The sequence below is a fragment of the Peromyscus leucopus genome, chromosome 16_21 (assembly GCF_004664715.2).
Source record: "Peromyscus leucopus breed LL Stock chromosome 16_21, UCI_PerLeu_2.1, whole genome shotgun sequence".
Classification (NCBI taxonomy): Eukaryota; Metazoa; Chordata; class Mammalia; order Rodentia; family Cricetidae; genus Peromyscus; species Peromyscus leucopus.
In genome coordinates, this window is record NC_051084.1 from 30,898,475 (window position 1) to 30,920,967 (window position 22,493).

The 22,493-nt window shown below is 36.5% G+C and overlaps 1 protein-coding gene across 3 annotated transcripts in view; it reads right to left on the reverse strand.

Annotated features, from left to right (window-relative positions):
• Ctnna3 (catenin alpha 3) overlaps nt 1-22,493 on the reverse strand; it is a 1,489,259-nt gene that overhangs the window by 550,343 nt on the left and 916,423 nt on the right. For all 3 annotated transcript variants that reach the window (XM_037199948.1, XM_037199947.1, XM_028881063.2), the window contains exon 10: nt 7,808-7,900. In XM_037199948.1, coding sequence (XP_037055843.1) covers nt 7,808-7,900 — 93 coding nt within the window. The remainder of the gene's footprint in view (nt 1-7,807; nt 7,901-22,493) is intronic.

Genomic DNA, 22,493 nt, shown 5'->3' on the forward strand with positions numbered 1-22,493 from the left:
CCTAATTATAACACCAGTAGCACAGACACTGGGAGCAACAATTAATAAATGGGACCTCCTGAAACTGAGAAGCTTCTGTAAGGCAAAGGACACAGTAAATAAGATAAAATGACAGAATGGGAAAAGATTCTCACCAACCCCACATCTGACAGAGGGCTGATCTCCAAAATATATTTAAAAAAACTCAAGAAACTAGACATCAAAATAATGAACATTCCAATTAAAAAATGGGCTACAGAGCTAAACAGCAAATTATCAAAGGAAGAATTTCAAATGGCCAAAAGACATTTAAGGAATTCCTCAGCATCCTTAGTCATCAGGGAGATACAAATTAAAACAACTCTGAGATACCATCTTATACCTGTCAGAATGGCTAAGATCAAAAGCACTGCAGATAGGTTATGTTGGAGAGGATGTGGAGCAAGGGGAACACTCCTCCACTGTTGGTGGGAGTGCAAACTTGTACAGTCACTTTGGAAATCAGTATGGCGGTTTCTCAGAAAATTGAGAATCAATCTTCCCCAAGACACAGCTATACCACTCTTGGGCATATATCCAAGGAATGCTCAATCATACCACAGGGACACATGCTCAACTATATTCATAGCAGCACTATTTGTAATAACAAGAACATGGAAACACCTGAGATGCTCCTCAACTGAAGAATGGATTAAGAAAATGTGGTACATATATACAATGGAGAACTACTCAGCAGAGAAAGAACAATGACATCATGAAATTTGCAGGCAAATAAATGGAACTAGAAAATATCATCCTGAGTGAGGTAACCTAGACTCAGAAGGACAAACATGGTATGTAGCCACTCATAAGTGAATACTAGATATAAAGCAAAGGATAACCAGACAACAACCCACGACTCCAGAGAAGCTAGCTAACAAGGAAGACCCAAAGAGGGACACATGGAAAGGGGAAATTGATGACATCTCCATGAGTAAACTGGGGATGAGGAGTGGGCAATGGAGGGGAGAGGATGGGGGATGAGAACATACGGCAATGGGATGGACAAGTTGGAACAGAGATGGGGTGGGAAAGCAATGAAAGAGATACCATGATAGAAGGAGTTGTCATGGGGATAGAGAGAAACCCAGTGCTAGGGAAGTTGCCAGGAATTCCCAAGAATGACCCCAGCCTGGACTACTAGAAATAGTGGAGAGGGTGCCTGAATTGAATTGGCTTGCCCCAGTGATCAGACTGGTGAATACCCTAACTGTCATCATGTAGAGATACAAGGCCAAATACCAGCAGAGCTCCATGAGTCCAGTCAAAGAGAGAGAGGAGGGTTCTATGAGCAAGTGCATCAAGATCATGATGGGGAAACCTGCAGAGATGACCAAACCAAATTAGGGGAAACCTGTAGAGATGACCAAACTGAACTGTGCCAGAAAACTTCATTTTCTAATCAAAGTGATAGAAGTCCTAATAAGACACATGAAAGTGGATCAATGGCTATTGGAGCCTACATGGAACTGGACTAGGTCCTCTGCATGGCAAGAGAATTGTGTAGCTTGATCTGCTTGGGGGACCCCTGGTGATAGGATCAGAATCCATCCCTGGTGCATGAGTGGACTTTTTGGAGCCCACTACCTCTAATGGGACACCTCCAGTAGCCTTGAGGCAAGGGGAATGCCTTGGACTTGTCTCTACTGGATGTGCCTTCCCATTGGAGGCCTTGCCTTCTTGTTGGGGGGAGTGGGGGATGGGTTGGGAGGGGGAGGCTGGGGGAGTGGGAGTAGAGAAGAAGGGGATCATTGATTGGTGTGTAAAATGAAAATGAAAAAATTTCTTAAAAAAAAAGAAAATGGAGTTTTCATAACCACCAGAGAATGAAGGGGAATGGGATATGGATACCACTCTTCTAGCGCCAGGTAGGTCACTATCTCCTATTACTCCAGTTCTAGAGATCTGACACTCTATCTTGGCCTCCTTAAGCGCCACACCCATATGCACAACCCCCTCCTGAAACACACATAAATAATTTTAGAAACTAATAATGAAATTTTCAAGAAAAACTGTTGAAACCTAAAGATAGTTCACCCTTTTATGCTTAGACTAGTTCAGTTATAATTGTTCAAACATATAGTACCTCAGCATTCCTATCATCCAGATCACATTTCCCCACTCTATATGAAAGGCTGCTCCTTCAGGGGATCTCAGAAACAGAGTATTGGAAATCCTCTAGGCTTGTGCATTCTGCATGGTCACATGGTCAAGTAGTCATCTACCTTAGCCAAATGTCTATGATTTCTATGACATTAAGACCTCCATCTTTCGTTAAACTTAAGTCAGAATGATTCCATTACCAGTCTTGTCTCTACATTGAGTTGAAATGTGTCTCCCTCTACATTCTCATAGGCAGCAGCTGTGCCCCTCGGGGCCTGTCAGAAACAGTCTTTCACTTTAGAGCCCTTTGAAGACTTGATGACAGTGAACATGTGTCTCTAATGCTTATGTTTTGTTGGCTGAATATTTTTCTGTTGCTTTCATGAGATTTACATAGAACTCAGTTTCAAGACATGTCACTGTTTCAGACACTGTCTGCTAAACATGCTGCAAGTGACAATCCTCCTCTAAAGCAAGTCACCTGTAACAAAACATTTTAGTTATAGTGGTTTAAGCACCATGGGAAAGAGAAGGATTTAATATGTTGGGTCCAAGGTGAATTCAACCAGTCTTAGCAAATAGGAACAAATTGTCACACTGTCAGCTCTTCCTACCTAGGGTTAATCCCCACTCACTCCAGAATTACCTTACCTATTTTTTTAATAGTTCTGTCTTTTGAATGGAAGATCTCCAAACAAGTAAACAAGCACCTAACCTCCAGATAAGCTGACTTACTTCTTAATTTGGTGATGACTGGCACATAGTTTGGGTCTAAGATTATTCAATATGCAAGATTTTGTGTTAAAATGTACTCATACATTTTGTAAACATATATACATATATGTATACACACAAAAATGGATTATACTTCAGGCATACTAATTCCAAATTCCAGGATGCATAGTAAAAGCAAACTATATAATATCTAGTTTTAAAAGTCAACTTCAGGAACTTCAGAAATGGTTCAGTAGTTAAGAGAAATTGCTGCTTTTCTAGAGGACCAAGGTTCTATTCTAAGCTCCCATGTGGCAGCTCACAGCCATCTGTAACTCTAGTTCCAGGGTCTCCAATACTTTCCTTTGGTCTCAAGCATGTGTGTGATGTACAGACACATATGCTGTCAAAATACAAATATGCATAAAAACATAAAATATTCTAAAAATCAATTTGAAATTCAGAGAAGCTTGGGGATTCTTTTAGAACTTGTTCTTTGATTAAAACATGTTAAATCATATTAGTTTTTTTAAAGCCTCCTAAGCTGTTGATTTACTTTGAAACAACTACTATCTAGTATTTCTGAGAGTTGGGATTTTTTTAGTGCCAGTATGTTTACCACTCCAGTTGGTGGCACGAACCTGGGAGAGGCAGATTCAAGTGTCATGTAACAGCAAACTTTATTCAGAGCATCAGACAATTTATACTCTGAGGGTATAATCACATGAGTAAAGCATTCAGTCACAAGGACAAGCCACATCTGGCAAAAACATGCCTTTCCATATAGGCATATGAGTAACAACAGCTGAAATTAACTCACTCCTGTCCTCCTATCCACTACACCTGGGAAGATCATGAAAATGCATTCCAAGAACAGTTCAGTGTTTTAAAGAAACTGAGGTCACAAGACTCTTGTTTTCTCACCAGTGCTCAGAATTCTCACACAACTACATTCCTGGACCGATTTCCAACACCTGTCTATTCCATTCCATCTCTGTTCAATTAGATTTACAGTAACTGGTACCAATGATTCAATATTTATACCTGTTGTATTTCATAATTAATTTTAATTCATATTCTATAGCATTAAGATTTTGGAAAAGACTGGATTCAGCTATACGGTTCCCTTATCCTCTTATATGCTAACTAATCCAGGCTGGGCATGGTGCCACATATCTGTAATCCCCATCATTTGGGAGGCAGAAGCAGGAGGATCACTACAACTTTGGGGCCAGAAGGTTTACAAAGCAAACTCCAGTCCTGACAGCCCTACACAATGTGACCCTGCCTCAGATAAATTCAGAATTTTACTCAAATTACTAATGACTCATTGATATGAATGAGGTAAAGAGTACATAACTGCTGCTAATTAGCCAATGCCTCATCAGTAATTAACATATCTACTCTAATCAGCATTTAATTAGTGTATTTATATTAATCAGATATAACCAAAACTAATGGTTAGAATGATAAGATGATAAGAAACTTTATCTTATCCACCAATAAGATGCCTGACATTAAGCAAACTCAGCTATGTTTATATCAGCATTGTTTGTAGTAGCCAAAACCTGGAAACAACCTAGATGGCCTTCAACTGAAGAATGGATAAATAAATTGTGGCACATATACACAATGGAATACTACTCAGCAGAGAAAAACACAGACATCATGAGGTTTGCAGGCAAATGGTTGGATCTAGAAAAAATCATCCTGAGTGAGGTAACCCAGACTCAGAAAGACAAATATGGTATGTACTCACTCATAGGAGGATATTAGATGTGGAACAAGGATGACTGGACTGCTACTCACATCACCTGTGAGGCTACCTGTAAAACAGGACCCCAAGAAAGACACGGGAATCACCCAATGATGGAGAAATGGATGAGTTGTACTTGAACAGCCTGGACATGAGTGGGAGCAATGAACGGCGAGGGTCAAGGGAAAGAGAGCGGGAGATCCCACCTGGATCAAGAATAGTGAGGGAGAACAAGGAATAGGAGACCATGGTAAATGAAGACCACATGAGAAAAGGAAGAAACAAAGTGCTCTCACAACATGTTAACAAAAGGCTCTCTACTCTATCAACATGGAATGTCTTTCTACCATGCTAGAAACCTACCATCCCCTCATATGCTGAATAAATATTGATTGAACAGCCTTCTCACTGAAGTAAACAAGTGGCTACATCATCAACTAAACCAAGAAAAAACAGATGAAGAAGGCATGGAGGGATGTGGAATCCTATTTTGGGTATCTTAAATGTTGTATACTTTCTAGATTACAAAATACAGAAATTCAAATATGTAAGTATATTCTTTAAGGAAAGGTTTGATTGGCCTAATAAATTTTGGAGGCCATCAAAATGTTAAAGATTGTTTTTAATTGTGGAATTTTACAATAAATAATACAAATTCAAAGAATCCATATATATAAATGTGATTAAGGGGATGTGTGTATATAAACATATGTACTACATATTAATATACTATGTATATAAAACATGCTGGATGAGAGAAAGATTCAATAACTTAATTATACTACAAAATAAATCTCAAGTATTTTAACATTTTATTTGAAAATTATCACATGATTTTTATGACATTTGTGAGTTGTTCCTGAAAACTTCATGAAAGTGGAAAAACTGAAAACAACCATTTTATTTATATACACATACAGGCATATATATACAAAAACACAACAAAATTTTACTGAGCAGTAAAGAAGAATAAAACTATATCATTTGCATAAAATGGATGCAACTGGATAATATTATACTAAGTGAGTTAAGTCAGACTCAGAAGGACAAACATTACATGTGTTTTGTTTTGTTTTTTTCATTTGGGGACTCTAAATTCTCTGTTGAGACATAAAATCATGTATGCATATAATATAGGAAAGTAGATGTGAAATTGTCTAGGGAAATTAAGGAGACCAATAGGACTTGGAAAGGAAATAAAGGAAGTCATAGAAAGCCCCGGGGTAATGGGGTCAAAGTACAATCTGAAAATATTCTTATGAGATATAATACCATGTACAATAGATATACTCTAATTGAACTAAACAGCAAAGAAAGTGATATAGTATCAAAGTCAACCTCTAAATATATACTTATACCTTTATTACCATAAATCCTTACATCCTTCCCCTCTCACCAGAGAAGTTTCTTAATGTAATGGATGGTGCTTAATACAGAGACTCACAATGTGTCAAACTGAGGAGCATAAGTGACTGTGCTTGGTAATAACTGGGACATGCCCTCCCAGTGACTCAGGGGACATTGTAGAAAAAGTGGTAGGAAGACTCTAAGAGCCAGCAATTGAGAGGAGTGTGGAAAAGCCATGTCTTCTGGACACTGCAGAACTAGTACACTCACTCATAAACTCCCTGAAGCTGTGGTTGCCTTCATAAGCCCTTCATGAGATTAACTCAGTTAATATCCCAACATGTATGAGGTAGGTTCACCAAGCACCACTCCTAACTGAGGAGCTTTTACCAGGTGATGGCAACAGAGAGAGGAAACATCAATTTTCTTTGGTGATAGTTCATGGTAGATTGTTCATGGTTCATAGGATAAAGTTACTCCCATCCACACACATGTACTACTCACAAGACTCAAGAGGAAAAGAAGAGGAAGAAGAGGGGGAGGAAATAATAATGTAGTTGGGAATAGGATAGTGTAGGCGTCCAAGAGGAGTTGGAGTAGAAATTGATTAGCAATAGAATCAAGTGCTGGCCACCAGTCAGACATGAGAACCCATGTAAACAGCTGATGTTCATTCAATGGAATCAACAACTTTAGAGACTTTGCTGCAATACCTGGTGGTTCTCCACAAGCTCCTATAGAAAACTGATTATCAGTTGGAAGACCACTGCTGCTGACAGGCTAGTCACACCTTCTTTTTGTTACTTGACATTAATTCCAAAAAAACGGATACCTTGGTTCTTCCCTCAATAGTATTAGAAATGAAATTGTCAGTAAGACAAATCAAGCATTTAACAAGTTTTCCTTACACCATTTGTGATCTTTATAGAAGTGCATATGCACACCTTTTTCTGTGTTTTAAGTGTGCTTAATATGTAATATTTGCCCTACTATCAATTCTGATCCATGACTGCAAGGAAACTAGTGATCTAAAATCATTCCATAAAATTATGTTGTTCATTGGATCTTAAGAAACTACTGAACAGTTACCAAGAAAATAGTTTCAACTAGTCATATCTTTTTTTCGGCTACTTGCTTGGGTTGGTATCGGTTTGATTGTATTCAGACACTGTCTTTCTCTATAGCTCAGGGATGGTAACCTCACACTTCTGAACCTCATGCATAGGAGTGTTGAAATTACAGGTCACTGCCACCACCAAGAACTGCCATCCTAATTTCTAAAGCAACAACCCTTATCAAAATAAACACTTTACATGGTTTGTAACAGTAAAACCTTGCAGAGAGGTTTTCTTAACTTCTATTAAAGGTTTATCAGCATCTTGTTTTACTGACAGAAAGAACTACTGATTTAAAATAAGCATCTATAAAATTTAATTTGTCTAATATCAAATTTTCTCATCTGTAAAATAAATGCCTTTCACTAAAAATATCCATTCATCTTATAATAATTTATAGTATAGAATTATTTTTTCCCTTAGAAATCTACAAAATAAGCCTGCTTTCCTTTGTTTCTTAAGTAGACGTGAAAGGGATTTAGCAGCATGAGTCAGGTCTGAAGGTTAATTATCTGGATTGAATGTGCCCATTTTCAATGGTGCTTAGACAGCTGGAAGATGTTTAATGCAGACTTGTGTCAAATCTCACAGGATCATCTCAATCAGCTACAGGAGCTACTTCCTAGGTTAAGAATAGGCCGTGATCTGAGAACAACTTGCTACTCCCTGTTTATAACAAATATTCTAATACATCTCAACTAGGTATGAAGAATCAAGCATAACTGTATAGAAGACATTGACTTAGTTGCTCTACCTGTGGACACAGGGTTTCCAGGTGATTTGCGGCAATTCTGACAATTTTCATCCCATCTTCGTTTGTTGACATGGAACAGGCAAGGTTTGCCACCTGTCGTACAATTCAAAACAATGGCAAATTAGTTCAGATCACCGAGGAAAAACAGAAATGCCTGCTGCCGTGGACAAAGAAGAGCATGCACACATTTACCGAAAGTGCAATGTCAAGCAACAGTTTTATAAATACCACTGATATCTCCTTCATAAAATCGTTCAAAAAAATTACTGAAATAAATAACAAAAGAGAGCCTCAGGGAGTCAACATAAAGAGGAAGTGCTGGTGAATAAATCAGTAAGCCTTACACAGTCTCTTGTTATCAACATCTAACCCATAATAAGACATTCTTAGGGGACTGGGTAAAGTTTATCTATGGATTGCATGCTAATAGGTTATTGGAATCTCCTTTGCTTGTGGTTTATTTTAAGATTGTAATTGTTTTATTATTTCCCAGAGGTCTATTATGCACGCTTAAGTTGCATTAAGCATAGCTGTATCTTATTCATGTTTTATTCAACATCAAATATGCTGCGAGCCCAAGCTGGACAAACATAAGATAATTAAATATTATTTCCTGCTCTTGATTTTCTACTGTATCTTAATGAACACTATCTGGCATTCTGGCAGCCAATTTAATTCAAGTATTAGTGACACCCAAATCTATTTTGTACCACTGCTTTTGAAACTTACGCACTCTTCCACTGAAATGGGTGTTCTTTTAAATAATTACCATAATAGCCATTACCTAATCTTGGAATTTTACGGATTCCTTATCTCATGATACAGCTTTGAGAAAGGGTGTGGAATTAGTTTCCCTTCCTTTGAACCCCAGTTTATCGAAAATTCTTCTTGCTAACATCATGGGAGTTTCTAAAGAAAAGCATTATTTTTCTTTTCTAAAACTTCAGTGGGGGGCGGGGGAGGGGTGCACATGCACGCAGGAGGGCAAGTACCATGGTGTACATGTGGAAGCAAGAGGACAACTTATGGCAGCTGGTTTTGTCCTCCCACCATGGGAGTGTGGGGACAGCTCTCAGAGCTCCAGGTTTGATGCCTTTACTCTAAGTCATCTCAACTGGAGGATGGAGTTTTGTTTTGATCCATAAAAAAAAAATTCACTGTCTCTGTCAATGCAAGGAAACACTTTACCACCTCAAAAAATGATTTCTTAGAGATTTTCCAGATTGTCCACTAGCGTGTATGTGTGTGTGTGTGTGTGAATTTGTATATATATTTGTATATATATATATATATATATATATATATATATATATGTATGTATACATACACACACACACATAGACACACACACACATATATATGCTAACACCTTGTAGCTCTTGTGCTAAAATACAAAATGAATTCAGAGTTAGGGATTGAAGGAATGGCAAATAAGCAGCAAGAATCTTTGGGCCACACTTTTACGACTATGAACTGAACTTTGAATGGATATATGTCTTGCTTTTTCTGACATCTGGGAATGGTGAAACACCTCCTGGTTTGCTCTTACATATGACAAAATAGCAGACATACATTATTTAGCTGTGGAGAGGCGTTGTTCAATTTATTAACATACATGAAAATGGCTTACTTAAAAAGACCTTTTGTTGGCTTGAAGGTCACAATACCTCAGCTTTCATATCTGACACATAATTAGTGCATTCGTGAATTGTTTGAAAAGGGCAGTGGTTTCTATGCCCCTATCCCACCTTCCAAACCTCATTCACTGATAGCGAAACTTGTGCAAATTTGAGCATTGATTAAAGTTAAAAATGCATATATTTTGTAGGTTTTTCTGGATAAATTAGAAGGGCGGTAATTAATCTGAAGCCTCAAATTACAGAAAATTAATGCTATGCAGACATTCTCTTCCTTCCTCCTTTTCTTTTCCTGGTGCTGAGGGCCAAAGGCAGGGTCTGGTCTTTATTAGGCAATTCTCTACCACTGCCTGGTAGCCCTTCCTACCCCTCTCTCTGCCTAGCTATTGGTCATTCTAATATGTTTAATTATGAAAAGATGTATTGCATTTGCTTCTCCTTGCCTGAAACACATCTTTTCATAATCAAACACACATCTTTACATCATTAGACAAATGAAGCATAAACAAATGTAACACACCTTTAAAAATAATATTCCACAACAGTGGATATTCTTGTCTGGGCATTTGCTGGCCTTTATGCTATTAAACAAACAATTATATGGATGCATAACAAGGATCATTATCTCAAAATGCTTTATGTTTATATTAGTAGAGTTAACTTTTACAAGACTCCTCAACGACTATACTAAACAACTGGAAGTTGATTTATATTTAGTGTGTCTACTGAGATAATGGTTATGAGATCATTTTTATCTTCATTTGTTCACTGAATAGGTAGGTAGGTAGGTAGGTAGGTAGGTAGATAGATAGATAGATAGATAGATAGATAGGTAGGTAGGTAGATATTAGATAGGTAGATAGATAGACAGATCAACAGACAGATAGATCGGAGTTATATATGAACATCATCCCTACTGTCCTATGTCAACTCAACTTTCTATGTAATCAAAACTGTTTCTAAAACTATTAGGTTTTAGCATGAGTTTGTCAAACATGGTTAATTCATGGTAATATTCTATGACAAAGAAGAAAGGTTTGGTGGTAAAACTAAAATCTTTTTACAATTTGAATTTGAATGACTCAGAATATGTTTTCCAAAATCACATCAATGTGTGAATGAAAGCCAGATTTCTTCCAATAATAATTAGTTCCGTGTGCCTATTCAGGAAAACAAGCACAGTATAAATGTGACTCCCTGCTTGTCAGAGAAAACAGCATGCACATAAAATATCTTGTAAAAGTCATCTGAGGTATTTTGACACCTGACATCCTTATTTATCTAACTTTGACTGTGTTTCACAAATCAGAGTAAAGTTTCATTATGTGACACATTCCCATAGAAATTTTCTCTTCTCTAAGGAAAACTGGGATACCAGTTATTTACTCTGAATATGGGAAAGATATTAAGTTCCCTGCTTCTATTTTGTTACCTATGAAAAACATGATGGTACCTAACTCACTAGGGTGCTAGGGCAATTAAATGAGACACTGTACAGAGAAGGTCTACTAATATCCAATTCTATTATAATATCTAATATCTCTGAGCATGTATGAATCCCCATCATTTTGTCTCTCAGCTTTCAGGCTCTCAGCAATGTTATAAATTTAAGCCTTAGGTGCTCAAAGAAATTTAATGAAATCCCTAACCCAAGAAAAGTACAAAAATCAAGCCATGGAGCCAGATGGAACTCACTTAGTGATGGGGTAGAATAGTGTGTAAGCCCTACCTAAAGTCAGAAGGATGCATTAAAGGGGGTTGAAAGGAAGGAAAAAGTCACCAGTGAGCCCGCACAGCAGCTGGTTGGCTCACTTTAGTTATCACTATTGCGACCTCTTCTCTCACTGCTGTGCTCTACTGTCTACACAGGAAACATGAGCAAGGCAGACACAGCTCACTCAGACCAAAGGATGCAGCCTTTGAACCAGGTGTGCATGTATGCTATTCACAGACACTTTTAAAGTACTGAAATAACAGAGCTAAGGAAAGCAGAGTCTATGTTATCTAAAATAAACAACAAAAAAACCTAAGATATTGGGTAAGATCACATATCCATTAAAGAGAAAAGGTTATGAAAAAATACTCTTCAATACCAAAAAGGGATTAATTATATCATTAAAATAATTACCAAAATTCTATCCAATAATCTTCCAAAACACCTTCGGGCAGGGACATGTTGGCATGTCACTGAGAGCTGACTGAAGTTTTCTATCCATATCCCTGTCTCTGGTCTCTCCACTTCTTAGCAGACCCTCTGATATCTCTGATGTAGGTCACATTTGAAGCCCTATAGGCTTCTCCGATCTTATGATGCCATATGATCTAGAAGATCCGTGAATTCTACAAACACATCAGTGCTGACATCAAAGCCTGATGAGTCAATTCCTGATCTCAATGATCCTACTGATATTCTTTTCACCCTAGGTCCTAGCTCAAGTTCTATGCACCAGCTGGTGTGCTCTCATCATATTCGTTATTAGCTGGATATTGTATGTGTCCTAATAGTTGACAGTAAATGTGGCAACCTTCACTACTTAACCACTGGTCCACCATGAGAAATTCCTGTCGTGGAACCTTTTCTTCCAGAAGCCTATACCTGTGCTGGTTCTGCCCGTTCCAAACCAAGGACTGCCTCACCTGTGTCAAGAAATAGAAATAGCTATACAAAGGTATTTGGAAATCATAAATTTTCTCTGTGGCCCCTAAATAAGTGTACTGTCCTACAGACAAACTTTGTGTTTGTGAGTCACTCTGCTGTAATACGGCAGAGAGTGTTTATCTTTAAAGTCATAGCAGAGAATGCCATGACTTAACATTCTGACATCGCTTCACCTGAAGTCTGGCTGTAGCCATCCTCTCAGCCATCTTAGACAACTGAAATGGAAGTGCTGTGTGTCATCCTTCATTCATTCTGTCACCAAGAATTCCCTGTGCAGGTCTTTGCCTGTTCTACCCTTTTTCAAGAGCATGAACTACATTTGGATGTTTGGTGAGATCTGCACTGTACCACACTCACTGAGGATCTATAATCCCCACAGCTAATTATAACATCTCATCACAGGACCATGGATCCTAGCTCTCCGTGGGGGAGAAAGGTCACTGTTTCATTTTCATGCATATCTTCCTCTGGCAGATGGTCATTTAACTCCTGTGTAAACACTTCTGGGTACGGGAAATTTAGTGTTGAACTAAATTCTATTCCCCTAGCAGGACAGCCCAAAATTATGAAATTATAGCATTCTTTTTATGAGAAAATGAAAGCTTCTCTCAATGAATGCCAAGTATCATAAATAATATAATGTTGGACTCATAGAAAAAAGTGTAGTAGCAACAATCCTCAAGTCATTGGATAAGGGAAATGGAAATAATAGAATGACCAGTGGATAGCTGTCAAAAATTCGAGTTTATTTCTGCAAAGGTATCTCAATACATTAACTGAGAGATCTAAAGGATGTGGTACTAGAGTTTTAAAGTCAACACCCAGGTGGCTATGATGTACTAGCTCCACAAAAGAACACACACACACACACACACACACACACACACCAACAACAACAGTATCCAAATATATACACACTAGACCTTGGTTGATTTTCATTTGTTTTGACATGTACTTCTTTTTGAAGATTAGTACAATGGGCTGAAAGTCTATAATAGTATGATAGAAAAATTTGTTAAAGAAATAACAAAATCAGTGTAAGGGAAATTTCCAGCCATCCACTTGGAGTCAATACTTCCTTGTGGTGACAACATTCTGGGGCACTTTGTTAGAAATATTATCCCTTCCTCTAAGCCAGTGGTGCCACCTGGTTGTGACTGTCAAGTCAGTCTTCTACTCATCCCTTGTTCCTAGGTTCGGCATATCCATCACTTCCTACTAGAGTAGTTCTGGTTTCTGCCTATCCTAAACTTTTCAATTTGACTTTACTGACGTGAGCCACCCATTTTCCAATAAGGTCTCCATTATCCTACCTAAGTAAGCCAAAATAGTTTTCTGATGTAAAACCAGAGAACCCCAATTCTCAGTGCTGACCTAGAAAACCTGCGCACCAAGTTGCACTAACTTCATTGTGTTTAACAGTGATGAACAACCATGGTCATGAGTATAGAAGGGGGACTTCTGGCCAATTTTTTGACTTAGTCTTAGATGAATTATCTGTCCTGGCCTCACACATACATATTTTGAAAAAGCCTGTGTGTCAGTTCCTGCAAATACGAGTAAATGTGTTTATAAACATCTGCTTCAGTAACCCCTCAGTGCTTATTAGAACATTTGATACACTGAGTACAGAAAAGCATTGAGTCCCTGAAGAAACTAATTTACTGGTTTTTTTTCCACTTTAACTAGAAAGGTGTTAATTCTGTTTGAAAGCCATTCCTCACATCTTGTTTCAAAACCATATTAATAGTACAAGACCCGAATCTACTCAGACCTCCATTTTTAGAATAGATACCTCTGCTTTACCTGCATATATCATTCTTCCTAACCTCACTTAGCTACCTATCAGATGGAGAGCAGATAAAGAAAAATTCTTTATCTCTAATCTTCTGCCAAGCAAATTATCCTAAAAGTAGTGTTATTTGGCTCCTATGAATAAAGAAAAGCAATCTTTATTCAGCTAGATTTGAATAATTTTGTTTATAAATCACTGTCATATATATATATATATATATATATATATATATATATATATATATATGCTTTAATGTTTTGAACATTAAAAGTAAGTACCATTTTTTTCCAACTACGGAGGAAGAATGTAATGAAACAAAGGCTGTGTGGAATTAGAGTGAATTTTCTTTATTGACATCAGCCTGACTGGATACATTCTTTGAGCTTATCAAGATTTAGCCCTTGAAAGGGAGGAGGCAGACTTGGGTTTCCTTCCTATTTTAGAAGGAATGAAATTTCAGAAAAGCTTGCAAAGAGGCAGAAAGAAAGACAAAAGCTCTCAGAGCTCTTGGAAACATTAACTATGCAAAGTTCAAAGTCATTGGCTAAATCCCTAACAGGAAGAATGCTGAAAGACTTTTGGTTTTTATTGTTATTGTTGTTTAATTTTTTTTTATTGGGGGAGACATTGAGAGTTAAATTGAACAGTTAAATTTTGAGTTGGCATATTGTGTTATACAAGTAGTGTATAGTTAAGATGTTAATTAAGAATTCACCAATTTATCAATTATAATTGAATGTGATTAAAAAATGACTATTATTATCTGAAGAATAACAGTTGGTAAAGGTACCAATATTTATTATTTAATGAGAGGAGGATACTTTTTCAGGGGCACCACATACAGAGTAGGTAAGCCACACTAGAAGTCAATGCTATGACATCATGAACACCAGGAGAGATGACTGCAATGAATGTTATTGTGTATCAAGCTTAGAGGTAATTTAGTAACCTTTAGAAGTACTCATTCCTTCTGTCACACAGTTATGTTATTAATTCTTAGGGTGTTTGCCTGCAATGATGGTCCCAGAGGCAAAGGGTAAGGTAGGCCCAGGGCCTTGTGACTCAAAGTAGACAGCAATAAGATGCCTGGTCAATACACACACACACACACACACACACACACACACACACACACACTTACATCAAATATTACTATTTTTGTAAGCAACTATGCTTTTCTAATATATGTGAGTGTCTACATATATCATTCATCTATTTTCTCAAATATATAAAATAATAATATAGAGAGGGAAAATGTATTGCAGCTGATATCCAATATTTTTAAATGATTTCCCCAATATCATTTCCTTATTCCTGTACCATATCTTCTTTCCTATAAGCTTGTATATAATAAATGTTCATATGGGTACAATATAGCATGAAGAACACAGAACAAGGAAGATTAATATGAAGGAATGAGGAAGGACTGAATTCAGGCAATGAATATGAGTTGTGGAAGAGGATAGAAAGCTAATCATTTTTTCTAGTTCTAATTCTGTCATTGATTTTTGTTTATTTGTTTTTTATGGTAGACCAGTGCAGAAAATATATTTGATACTGAAAGTGTAAAATGTAATGTCAATTTCTACAGATACTTTTCTCAATGCTCTTTATTATATAAAAGTTCCCTGACTTATTAAGTCTGGTTAATTTTGTTTTGTGATGCTTTTAGTTATTTGTACAGTTTTTTTATTTTTTTGAGATTTATTTATTTATTTTTCTTTCATGTTTATGAATGTTTTGCATGCATGTATGTGTTCATCACATGTGTGCAGTATCCACAGTGGCCAAAAGAAGGCATGATATTCCTTAGAACTGAGGTTACAGACAATTTTCAGTTGCCATGTGAATGCTGGAAATTGAACCTGGGTCCTCTGGTAGAGCAGTCAGTGTTCTTAACCACTGGCCCATCTGTCTAGTTCCAGATAAGGTATTTTTTTATTTTTGTTAATAATAAAGTTTATTAAATTAGAAAAAAAAGATTGTGTATAGTCCAGACCAAGATTCATGTGTAGTCTTTTACACTCTAATTTAGCTAGTGAAGCCCATTATAGACACTAGTATGTCCTGTCATGGGACATTTTTGTCTGTTCTTCTTCCTAGTTGATGATGATCTCTTCCTCCTTCACTGCTTCCCTTGAATCACTTAGATCTGCTAATCACTGTCCATCAGATCTTTGCTCATAAGGGTTACCTTGGCAAGTTTGTTTTGTTTTTTTGTGTATATCCCATCTCCTAAGTCTCCTAAGATAGGTCTTTCCTTTGGAACATAATTATCAGTTTATAAAGTCACAGTCACTGAGTGTCATTTTTTTATTTGCTTGGGTTTTGTTGTTGTTTTGTGTTGGTTTTTTTTCCGTTTGCATTTTTGTTTTTTCTGTTGTTTTGTGGGATTTTGTTTGTTGGGATTTTTAGTTTTGTTTTAGTGTGTGTGTGTGTGTGTGTGTGTGTGTGTGTGTGTGTGTGTGTGTGTGTGTGTTTAGATAGGTTCTCACTATGTTTCTCTGGCTGGCCTGGAACTGGCTATGTAGATTATGCTGACCTTGAACATACCTGGCAATGTGTTTATCTGATGAGTAACAAGCGTCCCTGCTTTCTAAGGGACAGACTCTCTTACATTATTTGCTCACTGTTTCTTCCACCGTCTGCTACCTGATATTTGGTATTGAAACAATAAACAGCTTTTCTATGAACGAGTACATGAAGCTGGTTTGCTTATAACTACGCCATCTTCTCAGATGAAGAAACAGAAAGGAAAAAAATGAGTCCCGGAGGGAAAAGACTCAAGAAATTCAGGGCAAGAGAGAGCCAAGAATGAAATTTTCCTTTGAAATTCCCTGCAATGGTCTACAGTGCTTAATTGGACAGCTGGAATTCAAGGAAACACTACAGACCTTTCCTCTAGTCTAGTCTGGGCTTCATAGTTAACGAGACTTGCGGAGTGGCTTCTTTCAAATTTTACTTTCACTCACGCCATCAAATTGAGAACTAATGAACAGCTCCCATCTAGCTCTAAATTTATATATTTTTAATCAAGGAAAATAACTCGTCAAATGGCCCAATCTGGTGGTAGCCAAATGCTGGTAAGTGTTTCAGACGCAAGAGGCATGCTGAACCCATCCACCATTCAGGAACTTCAGGGTCCTTTCAGAATAGAGTGCATCCTTTGCTGCTAAGAAATCCAAGCTCAGAGGCCTATCACTGAGTCTGCAAGTGCAGAAGGGGATCTGTGCTCCCCCATTACAGGCCTCAAGTCACCTCTGGAGAAACAGGTCAGACCCTCAACCCCTTCACTGTTTAGTACTGTTATGCTGGCCCTAGCAGTAATTAAAAAGAAAAACAATACAAATTGAGTTTTGTATAATATTTAACCTATAGAATTTTGCTATCCACATAATTGGCAAAGTTCAGGTAATCATTTTGCCAAGTAATAAATATTGATTATGTAACTATGAGGCACTCTGGGAAATGTCAGTGAAATAAGAAAAACCAGTAACAGTGGAATGAATCCCTTTTTTTAAAATTGATTTAATTTGACCCTGGGCAGGGGCACACATGTCCCAAAGCATGCCTGTGGAGGACAGAGGAAAACCTGTGAGAGTCTTTTCTTTCCTTCCTCCTGGTGGATTCAGGAGGCTCAACTCAGGTCCTCAGGCTTAGTGCCTTTGCCTACATGCTGACCTGAGAAGTGAATCTTAAGAAGTATGGTCTTTTGGAGTGGATGGGAAAAGGCCTCAGTCTCTAAAACTAGAGTCTGGAGTCACAAAAGGAGGATAATGTCAAAGAGATGAACTGCCAAGGATCTCATGGAGTTAAGTTATCACCAAGTGTCTTAGGGTTACTGTTGCTATGACAAAACACTGTGTAGCAACTTGAGGAGGAAAGGGTTTATTTGACTTATCCTTCCACAATTGTGCATCATCAAAGGCAGTCAGGGTAGGAACCTAGAGGCAGGAGCTGATGCAGAGGCCTTGGAGGAATGCTGCTTACTGGCTTGCTCCCCATGGCTTGCACAGCCTGCTTTCTTGTAGACCGCAGAGATAAGAGCCCAGCACTGGACCACCCACAATAGGCTGGCTTCTCCTATACCAATCATTACTTAGAGAGGCATTTTCTCAATTAAGATCCCAGTCTCTCCTATGTCTATAGCCCATGTCAAGTGGACATAAAACTAGCCAGCACACAAAGGAACTTGAAATTCTTTTGAACATTGTTTGTCAAGATGCCTCCCAAATTGTACAAATGCTGAATTACATAATCCTCTAAAACTTTGCTAATGTAACCACTTACTTGTCTATATTTGGTTATTCTTGTACAAGATGAAGAAGAGATTGACTTTATTTCTAGGCCCCCTTTCATTTCAGCCATTTTTCTTTCCTTCATGTGCAATTGATAGCAAGGATCAATAGAAATTAGAAAGGGGAGCAGATATGCATGGTATTTTGATATTAACTTGAACACAAATTTATGAATAAAATATTAGGGAACTGAACATAATTATGAAAACCGAGAAAGACAACTAATTTACTCCATGATTTGCTTACAAAACTGTAAAACTTGTCTAGAGTTCAGGTTTTGGAAAAGCATTTGGCAAATGTCAAAACTGCAATTATTAAAGCTAGACTGAACTGAACAGACTTAGAGTGAGGATGATGGTCAATAGTCAATGTTAAGCCAAACATGTAAAAATACACTTGTATCCCAGCATTTAGGAAGCCAGAGAAGGAAGGATGATATGAACTCAAGGCCAGAACATGCCATTTAGGTGAACCTAATCTAACATACATTAACACGCATACAAACACAAACACACACACACACACACACACACACACACACACACACACAGAGTCACAGCAAATATTAACATTTAATACTTGTGCTGGGGAGAGAGTGATTATGAGCATATACTGAGGACATAAGTTCAGAGGACACAAATCCAGTCCTGGGAAAGCTCACAGTTGCCTGTGACTCCAACTCCACTATGTCTAATGTCTCTTCACTCCTGGACTCCTTTTCCACAAGCATACATGTTCACAAAAAATAAAGTGTCAACATTGTAAACCTTAAGATAAGTGTTCCATTATTACTGAAGTTGACCTATATTTCAGACAGGGATTTAGTCATTTTAAATGAACCTAAAAATATACGATAGCTATAAATATGTTAAAGAAAGATGAAGCAATGATTTTTATTCCCAGGGAGCCATAGGTTCCTCTATGTGAGATTATCTGAAAGTATGTTCTTACTACCAATGGATTAGCAGCTTTGCATTATACAGAAAGAACATGGGGAGAATACATTCTTTATATCTGCTGGAATCAAAAGTAGTGTTTTAATAAAAATTCACTTTTATCGTAGCAACCAGTACTGTAAATGTCATCTTAATATAAATCTATTAAAGAACCAAAAAAATTATGTGTGTCTATGTTCATATGCTTTTAAATTAACTATGAAAAGTAAGGGTTGAATGGATGTGAGAAAAATCAAATTTATGTTGGGAAGGCTCAATATTAGAAAATGAACTCCAACTTGTACTAAATTCATTTATTAAGCTAAAAGATCTATATTGAACTTAGGCTAATTCTAATATATACTTAATATATATATAATAAGTATGTATCTATCATGTATACGGAAGTAATGTGAAAGGTGAGTAAAGAAGATTAACAAAATTATTGAAGAAAAACATAAAATGCCATCAATTAAACTGTAGAAATTTGTCATTTTTTCAAAACAATGGGAGAAATGTCAATAATGGCTAAATTGATTATCTACTTCAGGGAGCATATAAGAAAATTAGAGTGGCATGGATGTCAGTGTTCAAAAATAATGCACAAAAGCACAAGAGAACACAAGTATTTTCCATACATCAAAAATTATCCATAAGTACAAACAGGTTCAGAAGTCAGTAAGGGAAATGCAATATAAAAAGCATAAAATATTTACATAAATACTTGACAACATAATATGCATCCTATGAATGTGTGGTAAGAATTTCAGTTAATTATTGTTTAAGCAATGCATGCAAGTGAAACAAGAAAATGGCATATTTTGCTTATCAGATTAGCAATATTTTAAGGATTTTTTTCCTAAGCTTTCCTAAGAATGAAGAAAAAAGTAGAAAATAATTGGCCAACTTTTTAGAGGGCAACCCAGCTCATCCATGAGAATTTACCACACAAAGAGGAGTCATGATGCAACCCAGCCTATTCTGTCTTTCAGAAATACTTGCTTGTGTGTAAAGCATGGCCTTAGGGAAATTTATTTGTCACAGTAAAAATTAATCTAAACATTTGTCGGCAATGAACTGGATATTTCTACAAAAAAGAAGAAGAAATTCTGGTCCTATAAACAATTTAAACTTCAAATTAATTTAAATTTTTTCATTGATCTGTTTATATATGTCTTTGAGGCACGGTGGGATGTGTTACTTCATATTTACACTGTAGAGAGATTAGCTATAGATATGTACCTTGTCAACACCTTAAATGCATATAATTTCTTATGATGACTATATCCAAATGTCCGCCTTCACAGATTTGTAATACATTATTGTTAATTATTTTACCCTGCTCTTCCAGAGAACACTAGAACTTACCCCCGCTGTAAAATGACACTGCATATTATTTTGTTTTTGTATTTTCGATGGAGTCTTACTGTGTGGTCAAGCTGGTTTTTTTTTACTCATGATCCTGCTATTTCAACCTGCTAAGTTCTGGTGCTGAAGGCAAGCATAATTGTATCTGCTTTGCATATATTTTTAAGAAAAAAAATAACACAGAGAGAGTATATATAAACTGTGATTGTATTTAAATAAAATTATTTCTAGGCAGCTAGTCACAATGTGAATTACATTAAATATTAGCTATAGAAGATAGATGGGAAAGAAAATGGGATTAATATTTCTCTGAAAAGTAGTACCTTTTCAAATGTATTTCCGTGTTGGCTGGAATTTGTCTGTGTGTCTTTCACTTTGATAGTGAATTAGCTTTCCAAATTATTATTATTATTATTTTTTTGTTTTTGTTTTTTCGAGACAGGGTTTCTCTGTGTAGCTTTGCGCCTTTCCTGGGACTCACTTGGTAGCCCAGGCTGGCCTCGAACTCACAGAGATCCACCTGGCTCTGCCTCCCGAGTGCTGGGATTAAAGGCGTGCACCATCCAAATTATTTTTTAAAGTATTTGGTGAAATAATTCTATATATTTTGACCTGAATACATGATTGGTAAGCAAAGCAGAAAATATGATTTTTTTGAGATAGTGGGTTTGTGTGTGATAAAAGTAATCTCTACAATGATGTTTGTAAAATGATAGTGATTATCTCTGAACACTGAGAATCAAAATAGTACCATCTTCCTTTGTAAATGTTTTTACATGTTTAAAATACAATTTTTTAAATAATGAACATAAATTAGCAATCAAACCAAGAATAATGCAGGTATTTTCATTTTGAAGAGAATAAAATCTTTCCACATGTGTATGTGAAACTTTAATAATACTCAAGAAGATTCTATTACTTGTGCCACTTACTGAAAGACTGAGGTCCACAGCCATTTGAAATATGCTTCCAGAAAAGACAGATATGGATTGGTTAGGCAGAAAGAAATTCTGCTAAGTGACAATTGTTTCAATTGTCTCACATGCTATTTTGTCTAAAATTATGATTGACAAGTACAGTTGATATGCTGTTATGAATATAACCAAAGAACCAGACATTCATTTACCCTCTATTTCATGTAGCATGTAAAAGTCAAATTGTCCAAAAATGATGTTATTAACAAATGAGTGCTAAAGGTATATTGTGCATGGTGTTATTTTTTTTTGTATATGTATGTGTATTTCCATCCATTTGTTGAAAGTTGATACATGGTAATGATTCCCATGATTGAGCACTTATAATTTGGTTTTATATGTCTTTCTATTCTTAGGTATCCATTCTATATTCAAATTTGCATATAAACTTCTTGTACCTCTCAAGTGAGTTATTAAATATATATAAATATTCATAAGTTTAAGTGGATATATGTCAGTGTTGCTTTGAAACAGACCTCAGAATGATGTATCAGTGTGTGTTTTCACAAAATAGACCAATGAAATGAGAACATACACACATGAACATACACATAGACACATACATCCCCAAAACTGTTAGCTGTTACATCATTTCTTTCCTGAGATTATATTGTAATTACATAGTATTTCCTTTCCCTTAGCTCCCTCTAAATCCTCCCCAAACCCTTCCTTGCTCTCTTTCAAATTCATGGCCTCTTTTTAAAAACTGTTATTACAGCCCTGAAAACATACATATAAGTAACACTGTACAGACTGGAAGATTATATTTAGGAATATATATATATATATGTATATATATATATATATATATATATATATATATATATATATATATATATATATATACATAATAGCTTTATTTCTGTGATGGTTTGAATAAGAATGGTCCCCATATGCTTGTATATTTGAATATTTAGTCACCAGAGAGTGGCACTATTTGAAAGGATTAGCAGGACTGGGAGGTATAGCCCTATGTGGGCTTTGAGGTATCAAAAGCCCTTGAAAGGCTCAGATTTTCAC